This window comes from Caenorhabditis remanei, chromosome I (assembly GCF_010183535.1).
Source record: "Caenorhabditis remanei strain PX506 chromosome I, whole genome shotgun sequence".
Lineage (NCBI taxonomy): Eukaryota > Metazoa > Nematoda > Chromadorea > Rhabditida > Rhabditidae > Caenorhabditis > Caenorhabditis remanei.
In genome coordinates, this window is record NC_071328.1 from 13,544,767 (window position 1) to 13,567,438 (window position 22,672).

Sequence of the window (22,672 nt, forward strand, 5' to 3'; positions counted from 1 at the left end):
ATTGGGAGTTTCCAGGTGTTCGCAATCTTCTCCGAAATGAATGTGAGATCGGCTCCGGTGTCGATCATCAGTGAGATGCGTTCCCATTTGGAATTGTGTGGATTGTATGCTTCAGCTTGAATCGTTGGAATAGAAGTTGTGTTGTCCCCGCTTGGACGAGTCGTTGCTGCTGCAGTCTTTTTGTCTTTCGTGTCCTCTTCGTTTGAATCTTGTGACTCATGGTTACACTCCGCGTTGATGCTTGCAGCCATCGTGCGTCCCTGTGTCGGCTTCTGTTTGTCTTTCTTCTCCGTCTTCTTCTGATGAGAAGTTGAGTCATTGTTTGGACAGTTACCGAAGTGGTGTCCCGGCTTGTTGCACTTATTGCAGATTCTGCCAGGGCAATTTGACGTCTTGTGTCCTTTGCGTAAACATTGACCACATCTATCTTCTTTTTCCAAAAATTTCGTACGGTCAATTGGATTGGGCATTGTCCTGCATTGAGACATGTAGTGGTTCTCACGGTTACAGATCAAACATTTCTTCGCCTTCTTCTCTTGGAATCGATTGTTGTCCTCGGAAGATTTCTCATTGCGAGCGTTTGGTCTCTTGTCCTTCCCGTCCTTTCCACTCTTGTCTTGTGTCCGTTTTGATAGCAATTCCAGGAGTTCTTCATCCCTGGTGATGATGTTGTCCAAATCTCTGAGGAGTTGACGGATCGTCCATTCTTCATGTCGATCCAGCTTACATCCGTATACGTCCTTCTGGATTTGGAAAGTGAACTTCTCAATGATCAGTTCTTGTGTGAGCGTGTTGTCTATTTTCTCGTCCGTGAGCAGCAACTGGTTGGCTATGGCCGTTACTTTGTCCAGTAGTCTCCTTTGGTCCTTAATAGACTCGCTCCTGGCTTCTTCCTTCTTAAGCCTTGATAGTAAATCCGAAACAGCCTTTTTCTTGTCCCCGTACTTCTTCTTCAGGGCGGCAAGTGCTGGTCGATAGTTGGCGTCTGTCAGCTCAAACGATTCGATGTGTTCCCTGGGTTCTCCTTCCAGGGCGTTCAATAGATAATTGAGTTTCAATAACTCACGCATGTTCGTTTTTCCTATGACCTCTTCGAAGATGGTCATGAACCTTTCGAACTCCCATCTATCTCCTTTGAACTTCTTCAACTCCGTTTGCTTGACTGAATTGGCCATTTGAAATCCTTGCAGAATTTCGATGAGCGTTGTGTTATCGTTCCGTACTTCATATGTGGCGTCTTCCTGCAGCGTAACATCTTGGTTTCCTTCTGCTTCATGCAATGGATCCTCTCGGTTATCTTCTGCCTCATGAACGCTTTGTGATGAACGAGTGGATCGATAATCCTCCAAATTCTCTGTGGCTCTTTCGAGCTCAATGTTGAGGTCGTCAAGTACCTCTGCGGCTCTTTCGTATGCATCGGCATACTTTGCCGCATATGCGTCAAGACAATCCAGTTCCTCCTGTGTCGGCTCTCTGTCTTCGACCGTCGCATTGAATCCTTTTTCCAGCGCCTCCATGTAGTTCTTGAGCCTGTCCATGGACCTCTGTAGCTTCTTTGCTTCACTGGTTATGTTCTTTGCGTGATCTCTGAGAGCGTTGTTTTCGAGGGCTTTATATGTCTCAACTGAGCGTTCTGCTTCATCCGCAAGATGCGTCACCAGTGTGGCCGTCTTCGTTACTTGGGATTTCGCAGCTGACAGCATCTTCCTCTTTAATTCGGTCGATGCACCATAAATTCAAAAATAATCCGTCAGGCGTCAGCGTCTTCAGGAGTTATCCTTGGGCGTCGGTGTGTGGTAGAATGCGTTTGTGTGTAGAACCTCAAACTTGGGTAATTAAACCATTTATATAAACGAATAAAAGAGTTAACAACAAAGGAAAAGATGTAACAGAAAAGGGGATAAAGAAAACAAGGGAGAACATAAAAAATAAGGAGAATAAATAAAAGGGAGAGAAAAAAGAAGAGACCGTCTTAACACGACGGTCTCAGAACACTGAAATGATGGAAGGGAAGAAAAAGGGGGCTCTGTCTGTCGGGGGGCGGGGCTACAGACAAAGCAAAAAATGTGTTATGTGTCATAACTATTAGAGAGTGTGGACAGTGCTGGAGTTGCAGCATCTGTCCAGGACAAGAGTTACATCTTCATCTTCCCACACACAAGCAAGAGGGAGCTTGTGATAGGAAAGATCAAGATGTCGTAATGTAGAGCGTGGGTGAGGAAGAAATAGTGTAGACAGTTCTGGAGTCCCAGTATCTGTCCATGACAAAGTTATATACCTGTGGCCTCTCCCACACAAGCATAGAGAGCTTGTGTTGGAGAAGCTACAGATATATGAGATAACAATAGAAGAATGATTGGAATGTGGAAGGAGGAGAAGAAAATAAGAATACACGATAATAATAATAATAAGAAAGTAAATAAAATTAATAGAATTATTATAATCGAGTATAATTTTTGACTATTTTTCTGAATTTCTTCTAATTCTGAATGATAGTCGCAAATTTGACTGTTTCGCGAAAAAATTCAAAAAATTTGAAAAGTTGAAATTTTGACTAACACAGTTTGTACCAATTATCAAAATTTATTGAAAACTAAGAAAAAATAGAAAAACATATAATAGCTTGACGTCCAATTGGTCGAATTCCTTCTCGCTTGATCATTCTCAATTTCCTTGGGTTATCCCTCTCATATTGCATCATTGTTGGGAGGTAGATCACGTATGTCTTGTCACAAAAATCCAAATTGAGACGAGCGCTTCTTTGTTGGAAGGCAGCTTCGATGGCCCTCTCGTAACGCTCCTGGATTATTTCTGAAATTTCAGAAAACAGTGATGTTTTTCTAAATCAACATTCTCACCTTGAAGTAGTAATCCGTCGCTCTCATTCTGGATCCATCATTGAGCTCGGTCTCCACTTGGAATCTGGACACCATTTTACAGAAAATCGTTATTTCATACTTAACTATGTTGTCTGGTAAGTAACTTACCGGTCTCTCTTGGATGATCTGGTTGGAGTGCTTGGTGCAGTTTTTTTTGACATTTCGAAAACTGAAAACAACGAAATTAAATATTTAAAGGAACCAAGCAGAAATCCGAGCGATTTTCCTACTAATTTAGTAAATTTAGTTTTTTTTACTTTTTCTCTCAACTCACCTTTTAGAATTTATAATAATATAAATAAATAATTAGTACTCAATAATAATCAGATATTATGTTGTTTTTTGGCATTTATTCAGTAAAACGCCTAAAAATAAATAGTTTTCATATGGAAAACTCAAAAAATAGGGGATAACATTATGAAATAGTGATGGAATGGGGGAACTGTCCCCCTCTTCATTGGAATATGTTCGATGGAGCGCCCTTGCTGAGTAAACAATGGAAGAGAGGGAGCGGCTTTAGCGGCGGTAGTGGTTACATTAGTCAAAATCATTATTTTCGAAATTTACATCACTTTTCTAACTTTTATAGATTTTGAGATATAGGAAGTTGAAGTGAGAGAGCGCAGAGAATCTTCAAACACTTGTATCTCAAAAGTGGGCGGAGCTATCAAAAAGTTGTCAACTACAAAAATAAAATCCAATTCAAGATCTCCATTTTTGTATTTGAAACTTTTCAGTAGCCCCGCCCACTTTTAATATAAAACGCTTCAAAGTTTGGGTATCATGAGTAAAATGTAAATTTGACAAAATCGGATGAAGGGGGATGTCATGACGGGCTCTCAAAGTTGGTCGATTCTACACCAACTATCTTTTCTACAGTGACAAACTAAACTGACCAACTTACTTGGCGCTTTAAAAGCGCAGATCTCAAAAATGGGCGGAGCTATCAAAATGTTGTCAACTGCAAAAATGTAGTCTACAACAATAGATAAAACATGTATAAATAAGATAAAAATTGAGTTGATGACAGAATCGAAAAAACCAAAAAAAGATGAGAAAAATCGACTGGCTATGAGAGCCCGTCATGACATCTCCTTTCATCCGATCTTGTCAAATTTACATTTTTCTTGTAGATCAAAACCAGGACTGCATTTTTGTAGTTGACAACTTTCTGATAGCTCCGCCCACTTTTGAGATACAAGTGTTTGAAGATAGAGGACTTCTCTGGGCTCTCTAACTTCAAACTCAAAATCAATAAAAGTTAGAAAACAGCTTTAAACTTCATTTGTTAGAAAAGAAACACTTTTAAACAAATGGTTTTATTATCCCGCAAGTAACACAGTACAAAAAATTAAGTTAAGCATCTGGCTGCCATCTTCTTTTTACTCCCTGAAAAAATAGTATTTGGAAATGGAAAAAAATAGACAAATTACCTGTAATTCAAGTACGCAGTTCTTTGTTTTGTATCCAATTCGAGTTGGGAGAAATCGAGCATCAACTTTTTAAAGATCCGCAACTTCCTGCTCAACGAGGAACTCCTGGAACAAAGAAAAAATTCACTGAATCTAGAAGACCAAAAAAAAACAAACCGTATGTGATGTCTTGCTGTACGCTATCTTTTTTCCGCAGTCCTCTTTTCTGTTCCTTCGAGTCGTTCCGCAAACTCATAGAGCCATAATGAACGCTCCTGTTTGGAAGCAAAGACCATCTAAAATTAAAACAAATGTTAAAGAAAAAGCGATCAGAAAATGAATCACCTGAGGATTTTTCCAAAATGATTTGTCGGTGGAAAATCTGTGATTCCTGAGATAGATCCTATTTGAGAGACATTGGGATGTGGTTCCTGCAATATTTCGTGGTTTTATAATAATTAATATGTACACGTACAGCCTGTGCGTAGGGGAGTCTTCAATCAGCAACAAACCCGTCGAGGGATTTGGTTCAACCATTGTTGTTCATTCTCGAAAGTTCCCTGAAAAAGGAAAAACTATAAAATAGAATATTCTCAATCATAAATTTTTATTTTTTTTGTTTTATTGCCATTTTATCTCTCTGGGAAATGAACCATTAAAAATTCATAGATCTTTTCTGAAGTTTTAATTATCGTGGTGAAATTGAACGATATTTTAGTGAGATAGGAGAGGACATAATAGTCAACTCTATATTTGTCAATTGAGTAGTCTATTAGAGTAATAAAGAAGTATTTGACAATTAAATCAGAAAATGCAATCTGTAATGAACATCTTCTCACTTGAAGAACAGGTCAGAATAGAAATTTTAATGAAAAATTGAATTTGAAAAAAAAAATGTTGCGGTCTCTAAACTCACGAAACTCAGGAATTCAATCAAACCAATAATTAGTACTCAAAAATAATAAAGATAAATTCGAATTTAAACTAAATAGCTGAATAATAGATATTTCTCATACTAATTTACAACTTTTCCAATTTATCTCTTTTTTAACTCACCATTTAAAATTCAATAAAAAACAAATAATTAGTACTCAAAAATAATCAAATTTAAACATAGTTTTTCGGCATTTATTCAGTAAAACGCCTAGAAATCAGTAGTTTTCACAAGGAAAACTCCAAAAATAGGGGATAGAACAGCAATCGACCGTTCAGAGTGGGAATGAATGCATGCTGAAATAAGAATGGAGTCGTGGAAGTGTCCTCTCTCCTTTTTTTATTGTTTTCAATGGAGCGTCCTTGCAGAGTAAACAAAAGAAAAGGGAAGAGAGGGATCGGCCGATTGATGGTTATGGTTGTAGCTACGTTCACCTTTAATCGAAGTCTATATATACTTTTCTAGTTTACAGCCTTTTTTCATCTTTTGTAGATTTCAACATATATAGAAATTTGAAGCTAGAGAGCCCAGAGAAGTGCTCTATCTTCAAACACTTGTATCTCAAAAGTGGACGGAGCTATCAAAAAGTTGTCAACTACAAAAATGTAGCCCTATTTGTAATCTACAAGAAAAATGTAAATTTGACAAAATCGAATAAAAGGGGATGTTATGACGTTTTCTCAAAATTGGTCGATTTTACACTGACGACTTTTTCCACAGCTTCCAAATTATACACACCACCAGCCTGGCTGCCGCGCCTTCGGCGCTTCATCCGGCTGGCTTCTTCTTAATTTCCTAATCCCCTTCTCACGGAAGTGTTCACGTGGCCGAGTGGTTAACGCTAACGCCTGTCGCTGAACGGGCGAGGGTTCGACTTTTGCCCATGGCGCGCTCTCCCATTAATTTCTCAAAAATCTTGCGGACATCCTGAAAAACACACAGACAAATCCACAGACAGAGCCCACACGCGTTTTATATTATACACACCATATCTCAAAAGTAGGGTCATGCTGGAAATTTTAATGAAAAAGGCGGAGCAGAAATGTGAAAGGCAGGGAAAGAGAAATGCTGAATATTATTATAGATTCGATTAAATTTTTTGATATAGTTGATCTTTTGAAAAGGATAAAAAATACGAATGGAGTCACAGACATTTCAATACAATGTTGGTTAAATTTAATGGCTGCCGTCTTCGATCCATCATCAGATTGGATAACCATCCCGTTCAATTCGTTCAAATTCATTCCTAAGATCTGTTCTCCATTATCTGTGAATTCCAAACTGGTAATAATCAGACATTTTAGATTTGTTAACTCTCCAGCTCTCCATTTTCTGAGTACGTCATCTAAATCCTTGTTTTCCAAATGAGACTACTCGAGTGTAATTGTAGTGCATGGGCACGCCAGAAGAGACTCCAGAGTAAACCAATCAGAACCCAAGATACTAATTTCTTGTGGCCATGAAGTGATAACTGGTCTGAAACCAGGATTTGTAGTATCGGATAGGATTCTAAGATACACTACTAGTCCAAGTTTAGTAGATATCTGGTTCCACAGTTGCCCGCGTACGAATACGGGGTGATAGGGTCCTGATAAAATATAAGACGACAAATACACAGTTTCTTACAATAAATTTACTTTATTGCAAGAAAATAAAATAAGAGAGCGTAACTTACAAACAAAGGTTAAACAACCAACGCTAAAACTAGAACTAACTCTGAAAGCCAACCGACTTCAGAAAACTACTTGTTGCCACGTGGAGTACACGTGTCCACGTGAACTGACGCGCTGAGGTTACGGTAGGCGCGTGAGCCTTTGGCGGAGTGTCGTTGCGTATTTATTGTGAGGACTCGGAGAACTACAGGGTTATGAGGGTACCTTGCCACCGGCAACTTCCCCCCCTTTACAGAAACCGGGCCCCGACCGGTTCGAGTACTCTCACAGATACGACTTACATTCTTCTCCCCTTATCTCACACCACCTAGCCTAAACTCAGTCACACCACCCTAACATCAAAATAATCAAAACGTTGTCTTTAGGAGACCTCAATGCAAAATGCTACCCTAATTTTACACTGCTACTAAAACAACAAAACAATTTATTAACAATTTGGATTGTCCACCAAGATGACATCACTGGTGACTCCATTTGTCCTCCTTTATCCGTGGCTCCGAAGTCACCGACTCCTTTCTCAGTTGGGCCACCACCACATTCTCCGTCGTCCTCGCCTCCAGGAACTCCAGCAGTTGTTCCCACGTTTTGAACTTTTCACCCGCACTCGCAGCCGAATCGCTCCACTTCACATGACCGGCAGTTATCCAACTCCGTTTCCAACTTTCCACCAATCCCGATTTTGCACAATCCATCATGTATGGAATGGTCGTGATCTCCTTCACCTCCTCAGCTAACTCCAGCACCAGTGCACCCAACTTTTGGTTAGTCTCCTCGTCTTCCGTGAGATTTACCAAGAATACGATCGCTTCCACATTCGCAAAATCGAATCTATTCTTCCACGTCTTCAGCACACTTTTCCGATACTCAAAGATAGACTTTCCCTTCACGCCGATTCTCGGAGTTATGAGAATCTTCGATTCTCTAATCATCGTCTTCTTTGGCTTCATCCCTTCTTTTCTCTCCTCCATCCCTGTATCCACAGCGATTTCCTTGCTCTTCTCCGCCGTTTCCCTGTACGGATTCCTGTTTTCCACGCGGATTCCCAGATTTCCTATCATGAAAACCTTCTTCTCCTCACTACTCGTTTTTTCGTCACCCGTCACTGTTTCCACAGCGATTTCCTGGGCTTCATCCCGCAAGCCATTCGGCTTACGCTCCTCCTGATCCAGCTTCTTCCTCAGTTTCGTCAGCGCCTTCTCCAGCTTCCTGACCTGAGCCTCAGCCACCTCCTTTCCTCTCTGGATTTTCCGGATTTGCTCCCCGAGCATCTCCTTTTCTCTCTGGATTTCCCGGATTTGCTCCCCGAGCATCTCCTTTTCCTCATTCCAGCACTCCGTCAACAAGTTCTCCTCGACTTGCACTCGCGCTGCCTTCGCACACGCCTCTCTCAACTCTTCCACCGATTCGAGCTTGAACTCTCTCATCACTCGAATCACCGATCGCGGCCATTCATCTCCTCCGATTTCTTCAAACTTTTCCAACAACTCTCTGTGGAAAATTCTCATCGGCTCCAGAATCGCATCCGCCTCCTGTTCGCTGCATTTTGCTGTCAACTCCCCGAGTTGCAACCTTGTTTCGTCCTCCACTTTGACGCTGCTAGCGATAAGTTTAGTGAACTTCTTCACTTTCTTTCTTCTCTCCTTCACGCTCATTTGAGTTTCCACAACAATCATCCGATTGTCGTCTAATTTCAACGTTGACTGCTTCGACGATGTTTTGTCGCTCATCTTCTGCGTTGTCGTCCGTAAACAAAGTTTTTATCCAAAAACTGTCTACTTTTCGTTGATTTTCAATCGACGAAGATTTCTTCGATTCTTCGGAGAATTCCTCCAAGTTTCCACGTTATCCAACGAAAGAAACTGCCAAAAACCAGTAAATAATTCCTCCGTTTATTCAAACCGAAGAAAAATAAACCAGAAAATTACAGCAAAACAAGGAAAAATAACGAAAAACGATTGACACGGTTCGGCCCCCAAGTTGCCCGCGTACGAATACGGGGTGATAGGGTCCTGATAAAATATAAGACGACAAATACACAGTTTCTTACAATAAATTTACTTTATTGCAAGAAAATAAAATAAGAGAGCGTAACTTACAAAACAAAGGTTAAACAACCAACGCTAAAACTAGAACTAACTCTGAAAGCCAACCGACTTCAGAAAACTACTTGTTGCCACGTGGAGTACACGTGTCCACGTGAACTGACGCGCTGAGGTTACGGTAGGCGCGTGAGCCTTTGGCGGAGTGTCGTTGCGTATTTATTGTGAGGACTCGGAGAACTACAGGGTTATGAGGGTACCTTGCCACCGGCAACTCCACAATAAGTTTTCATTCGTTGATGCTTTGAGGTAGAGACTCTTGAATTCCAGTTGTAGATCAAACAACATTGTAATTGTTGGTTGAAATAAATTACTACAATGACAAATAAAACTAGTTGAAATCTTGCAGCGAAACATCTTCAATAGATGTCGAATAACAGATTGAAATCCTTCTCGATAATTCTTCCAGTACGTTCTGATTCCTTCTTGGGTAGACTTAACCGTTCCAGTACAACATGCGATAGAAGAATGTTGATCATTTGAATTGTGACTTTCCCAGAAATCTGGAGAAACGAAGATTCCAAATGTATCTTCGTCATTTTCAAAGCGAACTCTGATTTTTTGGTCTAACATGTCCAGATCGACTATAACGTTTTGAGAGTACAAACGATCATCATTAATTAGAGTAGAGATTTTCCTGGAGCAAATAGAGAGTTTTATTCTGAAAATATAGAATAATCAGCCAAGTCAGGTAAATAATGTTAACTCACTTTTCTCCGATACTCAATGATTTGAATAAATCGATCAGAACCACTCTAGGAAGACGGAGGAGGAGAAAGGGAGAAGACATTAGGGGAGAGATGGAAGACAATGAAATGAGTATGAGGAGAAGGGAATAATGAAATGTGTAAATAGAATCTGGGATTGGAAGAGTGCCTGCGTTTCGTGGCGAGACCACAATAAGCCTATGGGAAGAATAACAGATCGACTGTGTGCGCAGTGGTACGACTTGGGTCCATCGATCAGTTATTTTTCCCATACCACTAGTTGTGGTCTCGCCACGGAACGCCACAGATACTCCTCCAATCCCAGAGGCAATTTTATTATAGGAAGGTCTTATAAAGAACTCTGAGTGACCGAGTTCCCTGTTGTTTATGTGTTGGTGCCAGTGGAAGAAGAACCTCAAACTTGGGAACAATTAGACCATTTATTGTTGGGAAGGCGCGTGGCCGTCCCTGCTGGCACTGACGTGACCTCCGAACTATCGTATTAGTGAACTCTGATTATACATATTCATTTGTTCCAATACATATACCCCGCTCTACAATATTTAAATTACTATTCTGTCTTGTCCTTCGACCTTATATTTATTGAATAAAGATAAATAACAAAAATAAGTAACAAAAGGTGAATCACAAAGAGATTATAAATGGGAAAAAAGATGATAAGGTTACTGTCTTTTTTAATAAGAAAGGCGGAGCAGAAATGTGAAAAGCAGGGGAAGAGACATAATGAAGATTGATATAGAAAAAGTAGGAAGAGGAAATAAGTAGGCTTTGTTTGTTCATTCAAATGGAGTCACATATATTTCAATACTTTGGGGGCCAAGTTCAATAGTTGCTTTCTTTGAGCCATCATCATTTTGGATAACCTTCCCGTTTAACTCCATCCAATTCATTTCCAAAACATGTTCTCCATTATATGCCGTTCTTAGGCTATGGATCTTGAGATATTTTAGATTCTGATATCCTCCAGCCTTCCACTTCCTAAGTACAACATCCAAATCTTTGTTTACCAGGCAAGACTCCTCGAGTATAATGTTGGTGGAAGTGCATGTCAAAAAAGATTCCAAAGTGAACCAATGCGAACTCTTGATACTAATCTTCTGCGGCCATGAACTGAAAACTGGTCTGAAACCAGGGTGAGTAACGGATATGATTCTAAGATCCTCAATCAGTCCAAAATTACTGAATTTCCGATTAAACAACATGTTTTGGGTATGTAGAATAGTGAGCGCCTTGAATTCCACTTGTTGATTAAGCAGCTCAGAAACTGTTGGTTGAAATAAATCACTCTCATAACACCGAGCACTAGTTGTTATCTTGCATTGAAACATCTTCAATAGATGTCGAATAATGAATAGAAATCCTTCTTGATAATTCTTCCAGAATGTTTCGATTCCGTAGGTGAGATAGACTACAGGCACAGTACAACATGCAATTGAAAATTGCTGAGTATTTGAATTCTGACGATTCGAGTAATCAGTAGAAATGAAGATAGCAAATTTATCTTTGTCATCTTCAGAGAGAATTCTGATCATTTGTCTTAAGTGGCCCAGATCGACTACAACTTTTTGCGAGTAGAAACAAACACTATTGATTTGAAAAGAAATTTTCTTGGAACAGATAGAGAGTTTGATTCTGGAAACAGAAAGAACTAGTTAGGTTAGGTTAGTAAGGTAACTCACTTTTCACCGATACTTAATGATTTGAATACTTCATACAGGGCCAATCGAGGAAGACGGAGGAGGAAAAAGGGAGAAGACATTGGGGTAGAGATAGAAGATAATGAAATGAGTATGAGGAGAAAGGCAGTAATAAAATGAGACTGAGGAGTAGAAGTATGTAAATAGAACCTGGGAGAGGAGGAGTGCCTGTGTTTCGTGGCGAGACCACAACAAGCCTATGGGAAAAATGACGGAGCGACTGTGTGCGCAATTGTAGAACTAGGGTCGATCGATCCGTTACATTTCCCATAGACATCTAAGGTCTCGCCACGAAACGCAGGCACTTTTCCAATCCCAAAGGCAATTTTACCATAGGAAGGTCTTATAAAGAACTCTCAGTGACTTAGTTTCTTGATGTTGATGTGTTGGTGTGAAGAAGAGATAATTAACAAAACTAGCAGAACAAATGGAATTCATATAAAAGAAATTAGAAATGGGAAGAAAGATGTTGAGCGTTTCCTCTTTTTTGATGAGAAGGGTGGAGCAGCAATGTGAAAAGCGAGGGGAGAGACATAATGAATATTAATATAGATTCGATTCGATTAAATTCTTTAGATATGGATTTTTTGATTTTTGGAAAGAGGGAGAATGCATCGGTGGTTCAGTGGTAGAATGCTCGCCTGCCACGCGGGCGGCCCGGGTTCGATTCCCGGTCGATGCACCATGTTGACAATGCCTGTAGGTCCAGTCGAAGACCAGGACATAATCATAACCCAGGGAGACTCCCTGTATGCGCCGTATGAGACCCGGTTCCGCAGAACCTTCGGATGAGCTATGCAATTGACAAAACAGTACACAATTTCTCAATGACCCGTTTATTAAGAGAAAGATAGGGACAAGAGAAGGGGAAAATCCATTGACAGGAATTGTGGAGCAAAATGCGTAGGAGTAAAACCTCGCTCCCTAGTGGGATGCGAGGAAACCTTTCGGTTCTCCTTCCTGTCAGGTAAAACCTGTTACGTAGAGTTTTCGTAGAGTTTTGTAGAGGTTTTGTAGAAGGTTTAGAGGGGGAAAAATAAGGGGAAGGGGAACAGAAAAAAGGGGATAAAAATAAGGGAAAAAATGGGGGAAAAATCCGTCACCAACGGACCGCAACGTGGCGTCAAAAGTAGTAGAAGTGCGGTGGCGAGGAGACTCGGCAGGCAACGCGCGTTGGCCTAAAAAGGCTGTGGGTTGCCTGCACATCTACGTCTCGCGACGAACGGGATACTGTAGACAAATGCGCGCGCCGTTTAAATAATGAGGCGCGGCAATAAATTGGTAGAATTCGGTAGAATTGACCGTTTTGAGTAGAACAAAAGGGGGAAATGAAGTAGAGGAAAAGAGATAAAAGACAAGAATAGTTGGAACTATAATTTCGGGGGATTTTGTGGGGAAAATCGGTATGACCCGGAATTATAGAGCCACAAAGTTGGCAGGTTGCATGCCAGAAGCGTCAAACTGACAACACATCATGTTATGTTCATTCAAATGGAATCACATCCATTTCGACCCAAAAGGGGGTAAGTTTAATAGTTGCCTTCTTTGATCCATTATCAGTTCGGATATCCTTTCCCCCGCAATTCCAAAGGATTCATTCCCAATTAGGGAATGCTCCAGCCTTTCAATTTTTGAGTACCACATCCATATCCTTGTTTCCCAATTGAGAATTCCCGAGTGTAATTCTTTGGCAAGTACACGCCAAAAGATATTCCAGAGTGAACCAAGCGGAACTCCCGATATAAATATTCTGCGTCCATGAAGTGAAAACTGGTATGAAACCCGGATTAGTAGTATCGGATAGGACTTTAAGATCCTCAACCAGTCCAAAATTGGTGTATATCTGATTCCATTACAAGTTTTGATCTTTTGATCCATCAAGTACGATATTTAGCGCCTTGAATTTCACTTGTAGGGGGAGTAATCGAGGAAGACGGAGGAGGGGGAATGGGGAAGACATTGGGGCAGATATAGAAGACGGTGAAATGAGTATGAAAAGAAGGGAATAATGAGATGTGTGAATAGATTCTGAGGTTGGAGGAGTGCCTGCGTTTCGTGGCGAGACCACAACAAGCCTATGGGAAAAACGATGGATCGACTGCGTGCGCAATGACAGTACTGTAGTCGATCGATCCTCCATTTTTCCCATAAACATCTGCTGCGACGGTTATAGGGCAGGTGAATCCCGAGCCGACCGCAATGAGTGAGAGAGTGTGAACATAGAAAGCTAACGAACACAGAATTATACAAACGGTTTATCAAAGCATTCTCAATGGGAGAAACTTCATAGTTGAAGGAAACTCTTAATGCACTGCCGAAGGAGGCTGGTCCATCTTGTGCCAAGACGTTGTTAGTCGCAGATGACTTGTCGATAGAAGCAGTTGTGAATAGTGTTCAGTAGGCAAAGTGTAGACAATTAACTTCCGATAATTATTGTTAGCAATTCGAAGGCTTATGTTGTCATTGAAACGAGGCAAATGTCATCATGATAAGAGTATTGAGTCTGTTTCATGTGGTGAGTAGGCTAAGTAATTAACCTTCGAGAATAACTATAAGTTGACCGTTGTATATTCTATTAATTATGTAGGAATAATCTACAAAATAGATTGTACCAGTTGTGGCAATATAGCAACGCAGACACTGCTCAAATCCCAGATCCACGGAAGTCGAGAGTAGAGACTTTTCAGGTGTACTGGTACTAAATAAACATTCAGATTTAATAGTGCCATGTCTTAGCCACAGAGGGAATATTGGAATTAAAGTTGTTCTTCTGATAAATTCTAAAATAGATACCTCGCAGTGCAGTCTACTAATGTTCTAAGAGACAGCAAACTTGAATAAAAATGTTTATTATAGAATGCTTGATATAATATGTAGTATAATGGTTATTCAAACGGTGTTACAAATACTTCAATACCTCCTAAACCGATGTTAATACTAGCCGTCTTTGATCCATCATTAGATTGAATTACATTTCCGACTAATTCCCTCAGATTCATTTCCAAAATCGTCGTTCCATTATTTGTAATATTTTGACTATGGATCCACAAATTACCTGTAATTCAAGTGCGTAGTTCTTTGTTTTGTATCCAATTCGAGTTGGGAGAAATCGAGCATCAACTTTTCAAAATGAACATTTGTCTCGTTCATGAAAACTTCATTATTTTCACAGAACGCTATAAGAGGGTGACGATCGTCTGGGATTCCCATATTTGGAGTTAACTGCATCGGCTGAAAAACATTATATATTTTCTGAATTTCAATAATTTTACAAACCTCGGGTACGAGTGGACTATTAGCTGGGATCTCACTCTGCATGTATAACACAGCTGAGTGAGTTGATCAGTAACTTCTCGCTTGACGAGGAACTCCTGGAACAGAGAATAAATGTACTGAATCTAGAAGACCAGCAAAAACATGCCGTCATATAATATGTCCAGCTCCACGCTATTGTAAAAGGCATGAATGCGCCTGCTCATCCTTTTAACATTTCAGTCTGTCTTAGGTACATTCTTGATGATTGCAATCATTTATTGGCCGGTATAGCAAGGAGAAGGACTCTCGTCCTTCTCCCGCACCAGTGAAGTATAAACTAAATGTAAGGAGGAGAAAAGGGACTCTCGGCCGGCCGCTGGGTTGTTTACGCCCCGCTGAGCCGAGAGCAATACGTCATCTCAGTCGAGAGAGAACCCGAGGAAAAGAGAGTAGAGACAGGTCAGAGACTGGCCTGTGACATCCTCCCCTCTTTGGAAAGAAGGTTTCGTCCTCGAAACTCTATGTAAGAGATCAAGTTAGAGACCACTTTCCGAAGGGTTTCCCTAAGGCTCTCCCCTCCTCTCGAGAACTGCTTCGTCCCGAAGAGTCAACCAACTTGGAATTAAAAGTGGTTGAGAACTTGCGGCCGAAACAGTTCACAAGAGCCTAAAACAGTGAGTCAGACTATAAAACAACATAAAATACACAAGAATAATCAATCGTCATCGGGGTCTCAAATACAAAAATCAGATTCTCATAGTGTCTTATCGCCCTAATCTTATCTAGTGACCGAAGTTTCGTTAAACTGGCGGCGTTAGGAAGTTGCGGAGACATACAATAATGAACTATGATGTTTTGAGGCGAGTATCTACAAGAAGAAAATCAAACATTCTAAAAATAACAATTTTTGAAGCTGTATTATACAATTTAATTAACAATTGGGGGACAATCTTCTCAATTATTGGTTCTATTCAAATCAGACTCATTTTAGCTGTTGAATTTTTTGAACAGTCAATTACTTAATAACCATGCGCTTCCGCGCATGTGCTCATCCGCTCATTATCCTACACTCACTCTAGTGACTTTTTGTCTCAACTAGGGGTGGGAAATTTCTCAAAATGGTATTAAAAAAATTATAATTATATTGACTTTCCTTTCCGGCATTGAAGATCCCTTGACAGCTTTTCACATCAGGCCAATCCTTTTCCAGTGATTGAGGCCAAAACAATCCAAATCAAAATCCGCGATCGATTGAAATCGAGAACATCGCAACTGCATTGCACTGAGACTGACGACGATGAATATTAGAGTAATATAATAGAAGTTATAGAATGAATCGTGGAAATGGGGTAGGTAGTGGGGTTCAAAGGGGGTGGTGGTTCCATGGGTGTAGCGGTGTAGTGGTAGCACTTCAGGACAGATTTGAATCCTGCGACGACCTGAGTTCGCAGATGATAAAGTTGAATAATAGGGCGCCAACTTTATCACCCTACTCGAGGTGGGACTTCCATGTAAAAGGCATGAATGCGCCTGCTCATCCTTTTAACATTTCAGTCTGTCTTAGGTACATTCTTGATGATTGCAATCATTTATTGGCCGGTATAGCAAGGAGAAGGACTCTCGTCCTTCTCCCGCACCAGTGAAGTATAAACTAAATGTAAGGAGGAGAAAAGGGACTCTCGGCCGGCCGCTGGGTTGTTTACGCCCCGCTGAGCCGAGAGCAATACGTCATCTCAGTCGAGAGAGAACCCGAGGAAAAGAGAGTAGAGACAGGTCAGAGACTGGCCTGTGACACTATCCTCTTTTCGCAGTCCTCTTTTCTGTTCCTTCGAGTCGTTCCGCAAACTCATAGAGTCATAATGAACGCTCCTCCTTGGAAGCAAAGACCATCTAAAAAAAACAAATGTTAATGAAAAAAGTTATCAGAAAATGAATCACCTGAGGATTCTCCTGCGATTCCTGAGAAAGATCCCATTTGAGAAACATTTGAATGTGGTTAATTCTCAAAGTTTCCCTGAAAAAAACTATAAAAAAGAAACGGAGTGGCAATTCTCAATCATAAATGTTTATTTTTGTTTTATTGCCATTTTATATCTCTGGAAAAGGAGGCATTCAAAGTTTCTAGGCCTTTTTCTGAAGTTTGTATTACAGTTGAAATAATAAAAAGGATTCTGCAAAAGATCGTGGTGAAATTGAAAGATACAGTACCGTACAAAAAGGTATCATAGTTCGGTTTTCGACCGGAACTTTTTTTAATAGATCGGATTGACCTGAAACTTAGGAAAAATGTATTGCAGAGTTTTTATTATAATTAAATAACATTTTGAGTTCGTTTCACAAGTTTTTCGTAAAATTCCCGAATGTCACAAAAATATCAACAAAAAAGTGGATAATTAGTGTCTAGGATAGTTTTCTTATAAAATCTATCAATTGCGTGGTCTGTTAGAGTAGTAAAAAAGTATTTGACAATAAAATATATAAATAAAATTGGTAATGAACGTCTATTTACTTGAAGAACCGATCATGCTATAAATTTTAATAAAAAATTGCGTTTGAAAAAAGTATTGCGGTCTCTAAAGATAAGAATAAACTCGAGTTTAAACTAAACTGCTGATTAATCGATATTTTTCATACTAGTTTAGTATATTTTTTCAGTATCTCTCTTTTTCAACTCACCATTGAGAATTTAATAAAAATAAATAATTAGAACTTAAGAGGCACTATCTGTAAGAGTGAGAATGTTTGTGTTGGGCCTTGGCACAGTTGCAAAAAGTTGTTTCAATCCAAACTTTTTTCACAGCATATATACCCCTATGGTAGTGGTTCACAAAACATATGTCATCAGCCCCCTATGACGTCATCATAGGAAAATATGCCCAATAATTTACTTTTCACCAAAAAATTCATAAAAATTTCAATTTTTCAAATAACTTTAGGAAACTTTTGCAACATGTTAGGAGTGTTTTTGACTACCCCTACACAAATTTTCAGCCCTCCAGACACCCCAGAAACCGTTCAAGTGAACTTCACTTTTATGTTTTTCCAACTTTTCTTGAAAAATCCCTCTAGAAGTACTTAAATTTCAAATCGTATTCGTATTCTCCGCAAAACGTCCAATTAGGTCCAATTAAAATCATCAAAAAACCATTGCACCATTTTGAGATATTTCGATTTTTTCAAAAATCACATAAGGGTCCCCCCTTATGAAAAAAAAATTTTCACGAAAAATTCAAAGAAAAAATTTGTTCCGAAAATAATCAGAATATTGAAAAAAAACTTAGAATAAACCAATTTCAAGATCATACACCTCAGAAATTGGTTTGAACCGATTTCGTTTTTTTCGTCATCGAAATTTTATACCATTTTTTGACGTTTTCATCAATATTTTGTACTGAAGTACACAAATTTCAAGCAATGTACTTATTGCTCGCTAAATTCAACAAATAGTCAAAATAAGACAAATGATAAACCATTGGACCATTTTGAGATTTTTTCATTTATTTCGAAAATCACATAAGGGTCCCCCCCATGGAACAAAATTTTTATCGAAAAAATAATTCAACATTATTTTGAAGCAAAAACGTTCAGTACTCTTTTACAAAACATTTTGTGATATTGCATCAATGTTCTAAACGTTTTTGCTTCAAAATAATGTTGAATTATTTTTTCGATAAAAATTTTGTTCCATGGGGGGGACCCTTATGTGATTTTCGAAATAAATGAAAAAATCTCAAAATGGTCCAATGGTTTATCATTTGTCTTATTTTGACTATTTGTTGAATTTAGCGAGCAATAAGTACATTGCTTGAAATTTGTGTACTTCAGTACAAAATATTGATGAAAACGTCAAAAAATGGTATAAAATTTCGATGACGAAAAAAACGAAATCGGTTCAAACCAATTTCTGAGGTGTATGATCTTGAAATTGGTTTATTCTAAGTTTTTTATCAATATTCTGATTATTTTCGGAACAAATTTTTTCTTTGAATTTTTCGTGAAAATTTTTTTTTCATAAGGGGGGACCCTTATGTGATTTTTGAAAAAATCGAAATATCTCAAAATGGTGCAATGGTTTTTTGATGATTTTAATTGGACCTAATTGGACGTTTTGCGGAGAATACGAATACGATTTGAAATTTAAGTACTTCTAGAGGGATTTTTCAAGAAAAGTTGGAAAAACATAAAAGTGAAGTTCACTTGAACGGTTTCTGGGGTGTCTGGAGGGCTGAAAATTTGTGTAGGGGTAGTCAAAAACACTCCTAACATGTTGAAAAAGTTTCCTAAAGTTATTTGAAAAATTGAAATTTTTATGAATTTTTTGGTGAAAAGTAAATTATTGGGCATATTTTCCTATGATGACGTCATAGGGGGCTGATGACATATGTTTTGTGAACCACTACCATAGGGGTATATATGCTGTGAAAAGAGTTCGGATTGAAACAACTTTTTGCAACTGTGCCAAAAGGAATCCTCATCTTACAGACAACGCCTCTTAAAAATAATCAGATTTATAGTTGTTTTTCGGCATTTATTCAGTAAAACGCCTAGAAATTAGAAGTTTTCAAAAGGAAAACTCAAAAAATAGGAAGTAGAACAACAATCGGCTGTTTAGAGTGGGGAATGCATGCTGAAATAAGAATGAAATCGTGGAAGTGTTCCTATCTTTTTTTATTGTTTTCAATGGAGCGTCCTTGCAGAATAAACAAAAGATGAGGAAAGAGATGGAGCGGTCGATTGATGGTTATCGTTGTAGATACGTTCACATCAATCGAAATCGATATATATTTTTTCTAGTTTATAGCTTTTCTTTTAACTTTTATAGATTTCGAGACGTAGGAATTTGAAGTTAGAGAGCCCAGAGAAGTGCTCTATCTTCAAACACTTGTATCTCAAAAGTGGGCGGAGCTATCAAAAAGTTGTCAACTACAAAAATGTTGCCCTGGTTTCGATCTACAAGAAAAATGTAAATTTAACAAAATTGGATGAAAGAGGATGTCATGACGGGCTCTCAAAGTTGGACATATGTTACAGTGACACTACGCTGAATAACATACTTGACCTAAATTTTACCGATTTAGAGTATTTCTCTAAAGACTCCACTTGTCCCGTCCAAAAGTGCTTTATGCCGCTTTCCGCCTGCTCCCTAACATCAATGCCTTCTTCCAGAATGTCTGTCATCCCAACAAACGAGAAAGATCAAACGATGATCGAGAGTCACGAGTTGTTAAGCATGGCATGTGCCAAATATGAGAAGGAAAACAATGTTCGAGATAAAGAGCCCAGATTACGGTACACGACAATGCAGATGTCACTGATCGGACATCTATGTGTTGTGGTTCGAAAGGAATTGGATGAGTTGAAGAGAGCCGAGGAGCAGAAGAAGAGAATCAAGAAATAATGGATATCCGGAACAAATGAATTCGATTTTCGTCGTCCTACTATAAATCGATAATTTCTTTTAATACTTAAACACTATAACTTTTAAATTGTAACTGTTTCTTTTTTTTCTTTCTTATTTGTATAAGTGGTGAAAGTCCTTCAAATAAATAAACAAATTCAATTAATATTTCGTTAATTTCTGATAATACATGATTACAATGTTTATGCTATCAGTTTTTTTTTCACCATAAAAAGTTTATGATCCGTTATTTTTTTAATTGACTTATTTTTCATAAATTTAAGCAATTTTGATCAGTGTAAGATGGTCAGAGTCTGGGATTGGAGAAGTGGCTGCGACCCCAGTACTACCGTTGCGCACACAGTCGGTCCGTTACTTTCCCGTAGGCTAGTTGTGGTCTCGCCACGAAACGCCAGATTCTATTTACACAGTTCTCTTCCTCCGTCTTAGTCTCATTAATTCCTTACTCATTCCATCTTTTTCTATCTCTGCCCCAATGTCTTCTCCCTTTCCCATCCTCCGTCTTCCTGGAGTGGTTCTTTGCGAGGTATTCAAATCATTGAGCATCGGTGAAAAGTGAGTTAAGCTTATTAATCGAACCTGTCAAATTATACTCTATTTCCAGAATCAAACTCTCCTTCTGTTCAAAGAAAATCTCCACTCGAATCTATAATGATCGTTTGTACTCACAAAACGTTATAGTCGATCTGGATATCTCAAAACAAGAAGTCAGAGTTCACTCCGAAGATGACAAAGATACATTTAAAGTCTCTATTCATCTAGAATCCTGGGAAAATCACAATTCAAATACTGAACAATTTTCTATCAAATTTTGTAATGTAAGAGTTAGGTCCATGCGATTACTAATCAAAACATTGTGGAAAAATCATCGAGAAGGATTCAAATATGTTATTCCAAATCTATTGAAGATGTTTCAATGCAAAATTTCAACTAGTGATCGTTGTTATCATAGTGATTTATTTCGACCAACTGCTACAATGTTGTTTGATCTGAAAGTGGAATTCAAGACGCTCTATATTCGATTTATAAGATCCAATTATGATGAAAAATTGTTTTGGAACCGGATGTTATCCACTAATATGGGACTGATTGAGGATCTTAGAATCTCGTCTATTGATGATCCTTATTTCATCCCAGTATTCACTTCATGGCCTCAAAAAATTAGTATCTTGGGTTATGATTGGTTCACTGTGGAATCTCTTTTGGCGTGCACTTGCACTAACATTACACTCAAGAAATCTTATTTGGGAAACAAGGATATGGATGAGATACTCAGAAAATGGAGAGCTGGAGGATTACCAAATCTAAAACGTCTGAAGATTACTAGCCTGAAATTCACAAATGATGGAGAACAGATCTTGGGAATAGATTGGAGCGAATTAGACGAGATGGTCATCCAAACCGATGATGGATCGAAGACGGCAACTATTGACTTTGGCGAAAATTGGATTGAAATGTCTGTGACTCCATTTGAATAGACAAAACTTAATCTTCCCTTTTCAAAAAATCATTTCTATCGAAAGAACATAATCAAGTCAAATCAATAGTAATCTTCACTATGTCTCTCCCCCTGTTTTTCCCATTTCTGCTCCGCCCCTCTCTATGATTTTTCACACCTTTTGTTTCTTGTATTATTTATCTTCACTTAATAAAAGGTCTGATTGTTCCCAAGTTTAAGTTTCTTCTTCCACTCACACCAGCACATCAACATCATTGCCTGCGTTTCGTGGCGAGACCACACCATTGTCAAAGATGTCTATGGGAAATGTAACGGATCGATCGACCCTAGTTCTACAATTGCGCACACAGTCGATCTGTCGTTTTTCCCATAGCACGGCGGGGCTGCGCCAACGCGCGGACTCCGCAGCCAAATTCCTCGGCCCCGGCTCGGCGGCGCGCGAAATTCAAACGCCAATTATTATCACTTAGCGTCGGCAGGCTATTCCACGTATTGGCGACAGACATATAACACATTATTGGTGATATTAACTGAAATGAACTATTTTTGATTGTTAGAAATTGTGGAAAACTAAAAATCTCGATAATTATTACGTTTTTATCACAAAAAACGACTATTTTGAAAAAAAAACACGTTTTCTCAAAAACTGAACTGGATTTTTTGCCGAAACTGTTCCCCAAAGTAAAATCAGGCCGTGAAATTCAATAAAAACAACAGTTTCAGTCCATTGAAACATTTTGAAGGCCGTTTTCCTTGAAAATGTCGAAAAATAAGTGAAAAAAATCATAAAATTTTTATTTTCTCAAAAACTGGACTGGATTTTTTTCTGAAACAGTTTTCTAGAGTAACATAAGGGTCTAGAATTTTATAAAAACATGAGTTTCAGTTCATTGAAACATTTTGAAGGTCGTTTTTTCTTGAAAATGTCGAAAAAATAGGGAAAAACAATGTATTTATCTATTTTTTTCAAAAACTGGACTGGATTAGTTGTCAAGGCCCCGGCCGGCCCGGCAAGGCCCGGCTTCAAAAAATGACAATTTTTTTCCAATTTTTTCCCAATTTTTTTTCAATTTTTCATCGGAAATGTGACCATTTTTGACTATTTTTCAAAATTTCT

The 22,672-nt window shown here is 38.8% G+C and overlaps 5 protein-coding genes across 5 annotated transcripts; 1 reads left to right on the top strand and 4 right to left on the bottom strand.

Annotated features, from left to right (window-relative positions):
• Positions 1-2,593: 2,593 nt before the first annotated feature.
• GCK72_002989 (uncharacterized protein) lies at positions 2,594-3,040 on the bottom strand (the record flags this gene model as incomplete). Its single annotated transcript, XM_053723736.1, has 3 exons — positions 2,594-2,800; positions 2,859-2,922; positions 2,988-3,040. 3 exons carry the CDS (start codon positions 3,038-3,040, stop codon positions 2,594-2,596), a joined length of 324 nt encoding a protein of 107 aa, XP_053592381.1.
• Positions 3,041-7,356: 4,316 nt separating this feature from the next.
• On the bottom strand, positions 7,357-8,625 carry GCK72_002990 (uncharacterized protein; the record flags this gene model as incomplete). Its single annotated transcript, XM_003092175.2, has 1 exon — positions 7,357-8,625. One exon carries the CDS (start codon positions 8,623-8,625, stop codon positions 7,357-7,359), a length of 1,269 nt encoding a protein of 422 aa, XP_003092223.2.
• A 1,876-nt stretch (positions 8,626-10,501) lies between these two features.
• GCK72_002991 (uncharacterized protein) lies at positions 10,502-11,257 on the bottom strand (the record flags this gene model as incomplete). The annotated part of the gene is made up of 1 exon (XM_053723737.1): positions 10,502-11,257. The coding sequence occupies one exon, from the start codon at positions 11,255-11,257 to the stop codon at positions 10,502-10,504; it is 756 nt and encodes a 251-aa protein (XP_053592382.1).
• Positions 11,258-14,473: 3,216 nt separating this feature from the next.
• GCK72_002992 (uncharacterized protein) lies at positions 14,474-14,740 on the bottom strand (the record flags this gene model as incomplete). The annotated part of the gene is made up of 2 exons (XM_053723738.1): positions 14,474-14,653; positions 14,699-14,740. 2 exons carry the CDS (start codon positions 14,738-14,740, stop codon positions 14,474-14,476), a joined length of 222 nt encoding a protein of 73 aa, XP_053592383.1.
• A 5,104-nt stretch (positions 14,741-19,844) lies between these two features.
• On the top strand, positions 19,845-20,075 carry GCK72_002993 (uncharacterized protein; the record flags this gene model as incomplete). Its single annotated transcript, XM_053723739.1, has 1 exon — positions 19,845-20,075. The coding sequence occupies one exon, from the start codon at positions 19,845-19,847 to the stop codon at positions 20,073-20,075; it is 231 nt and encodes a 76-aa protein (XP_053592384.1).
• Between the last annotated feature and the right edge of the window lie 2,597 nt (positions 20,076-22,672).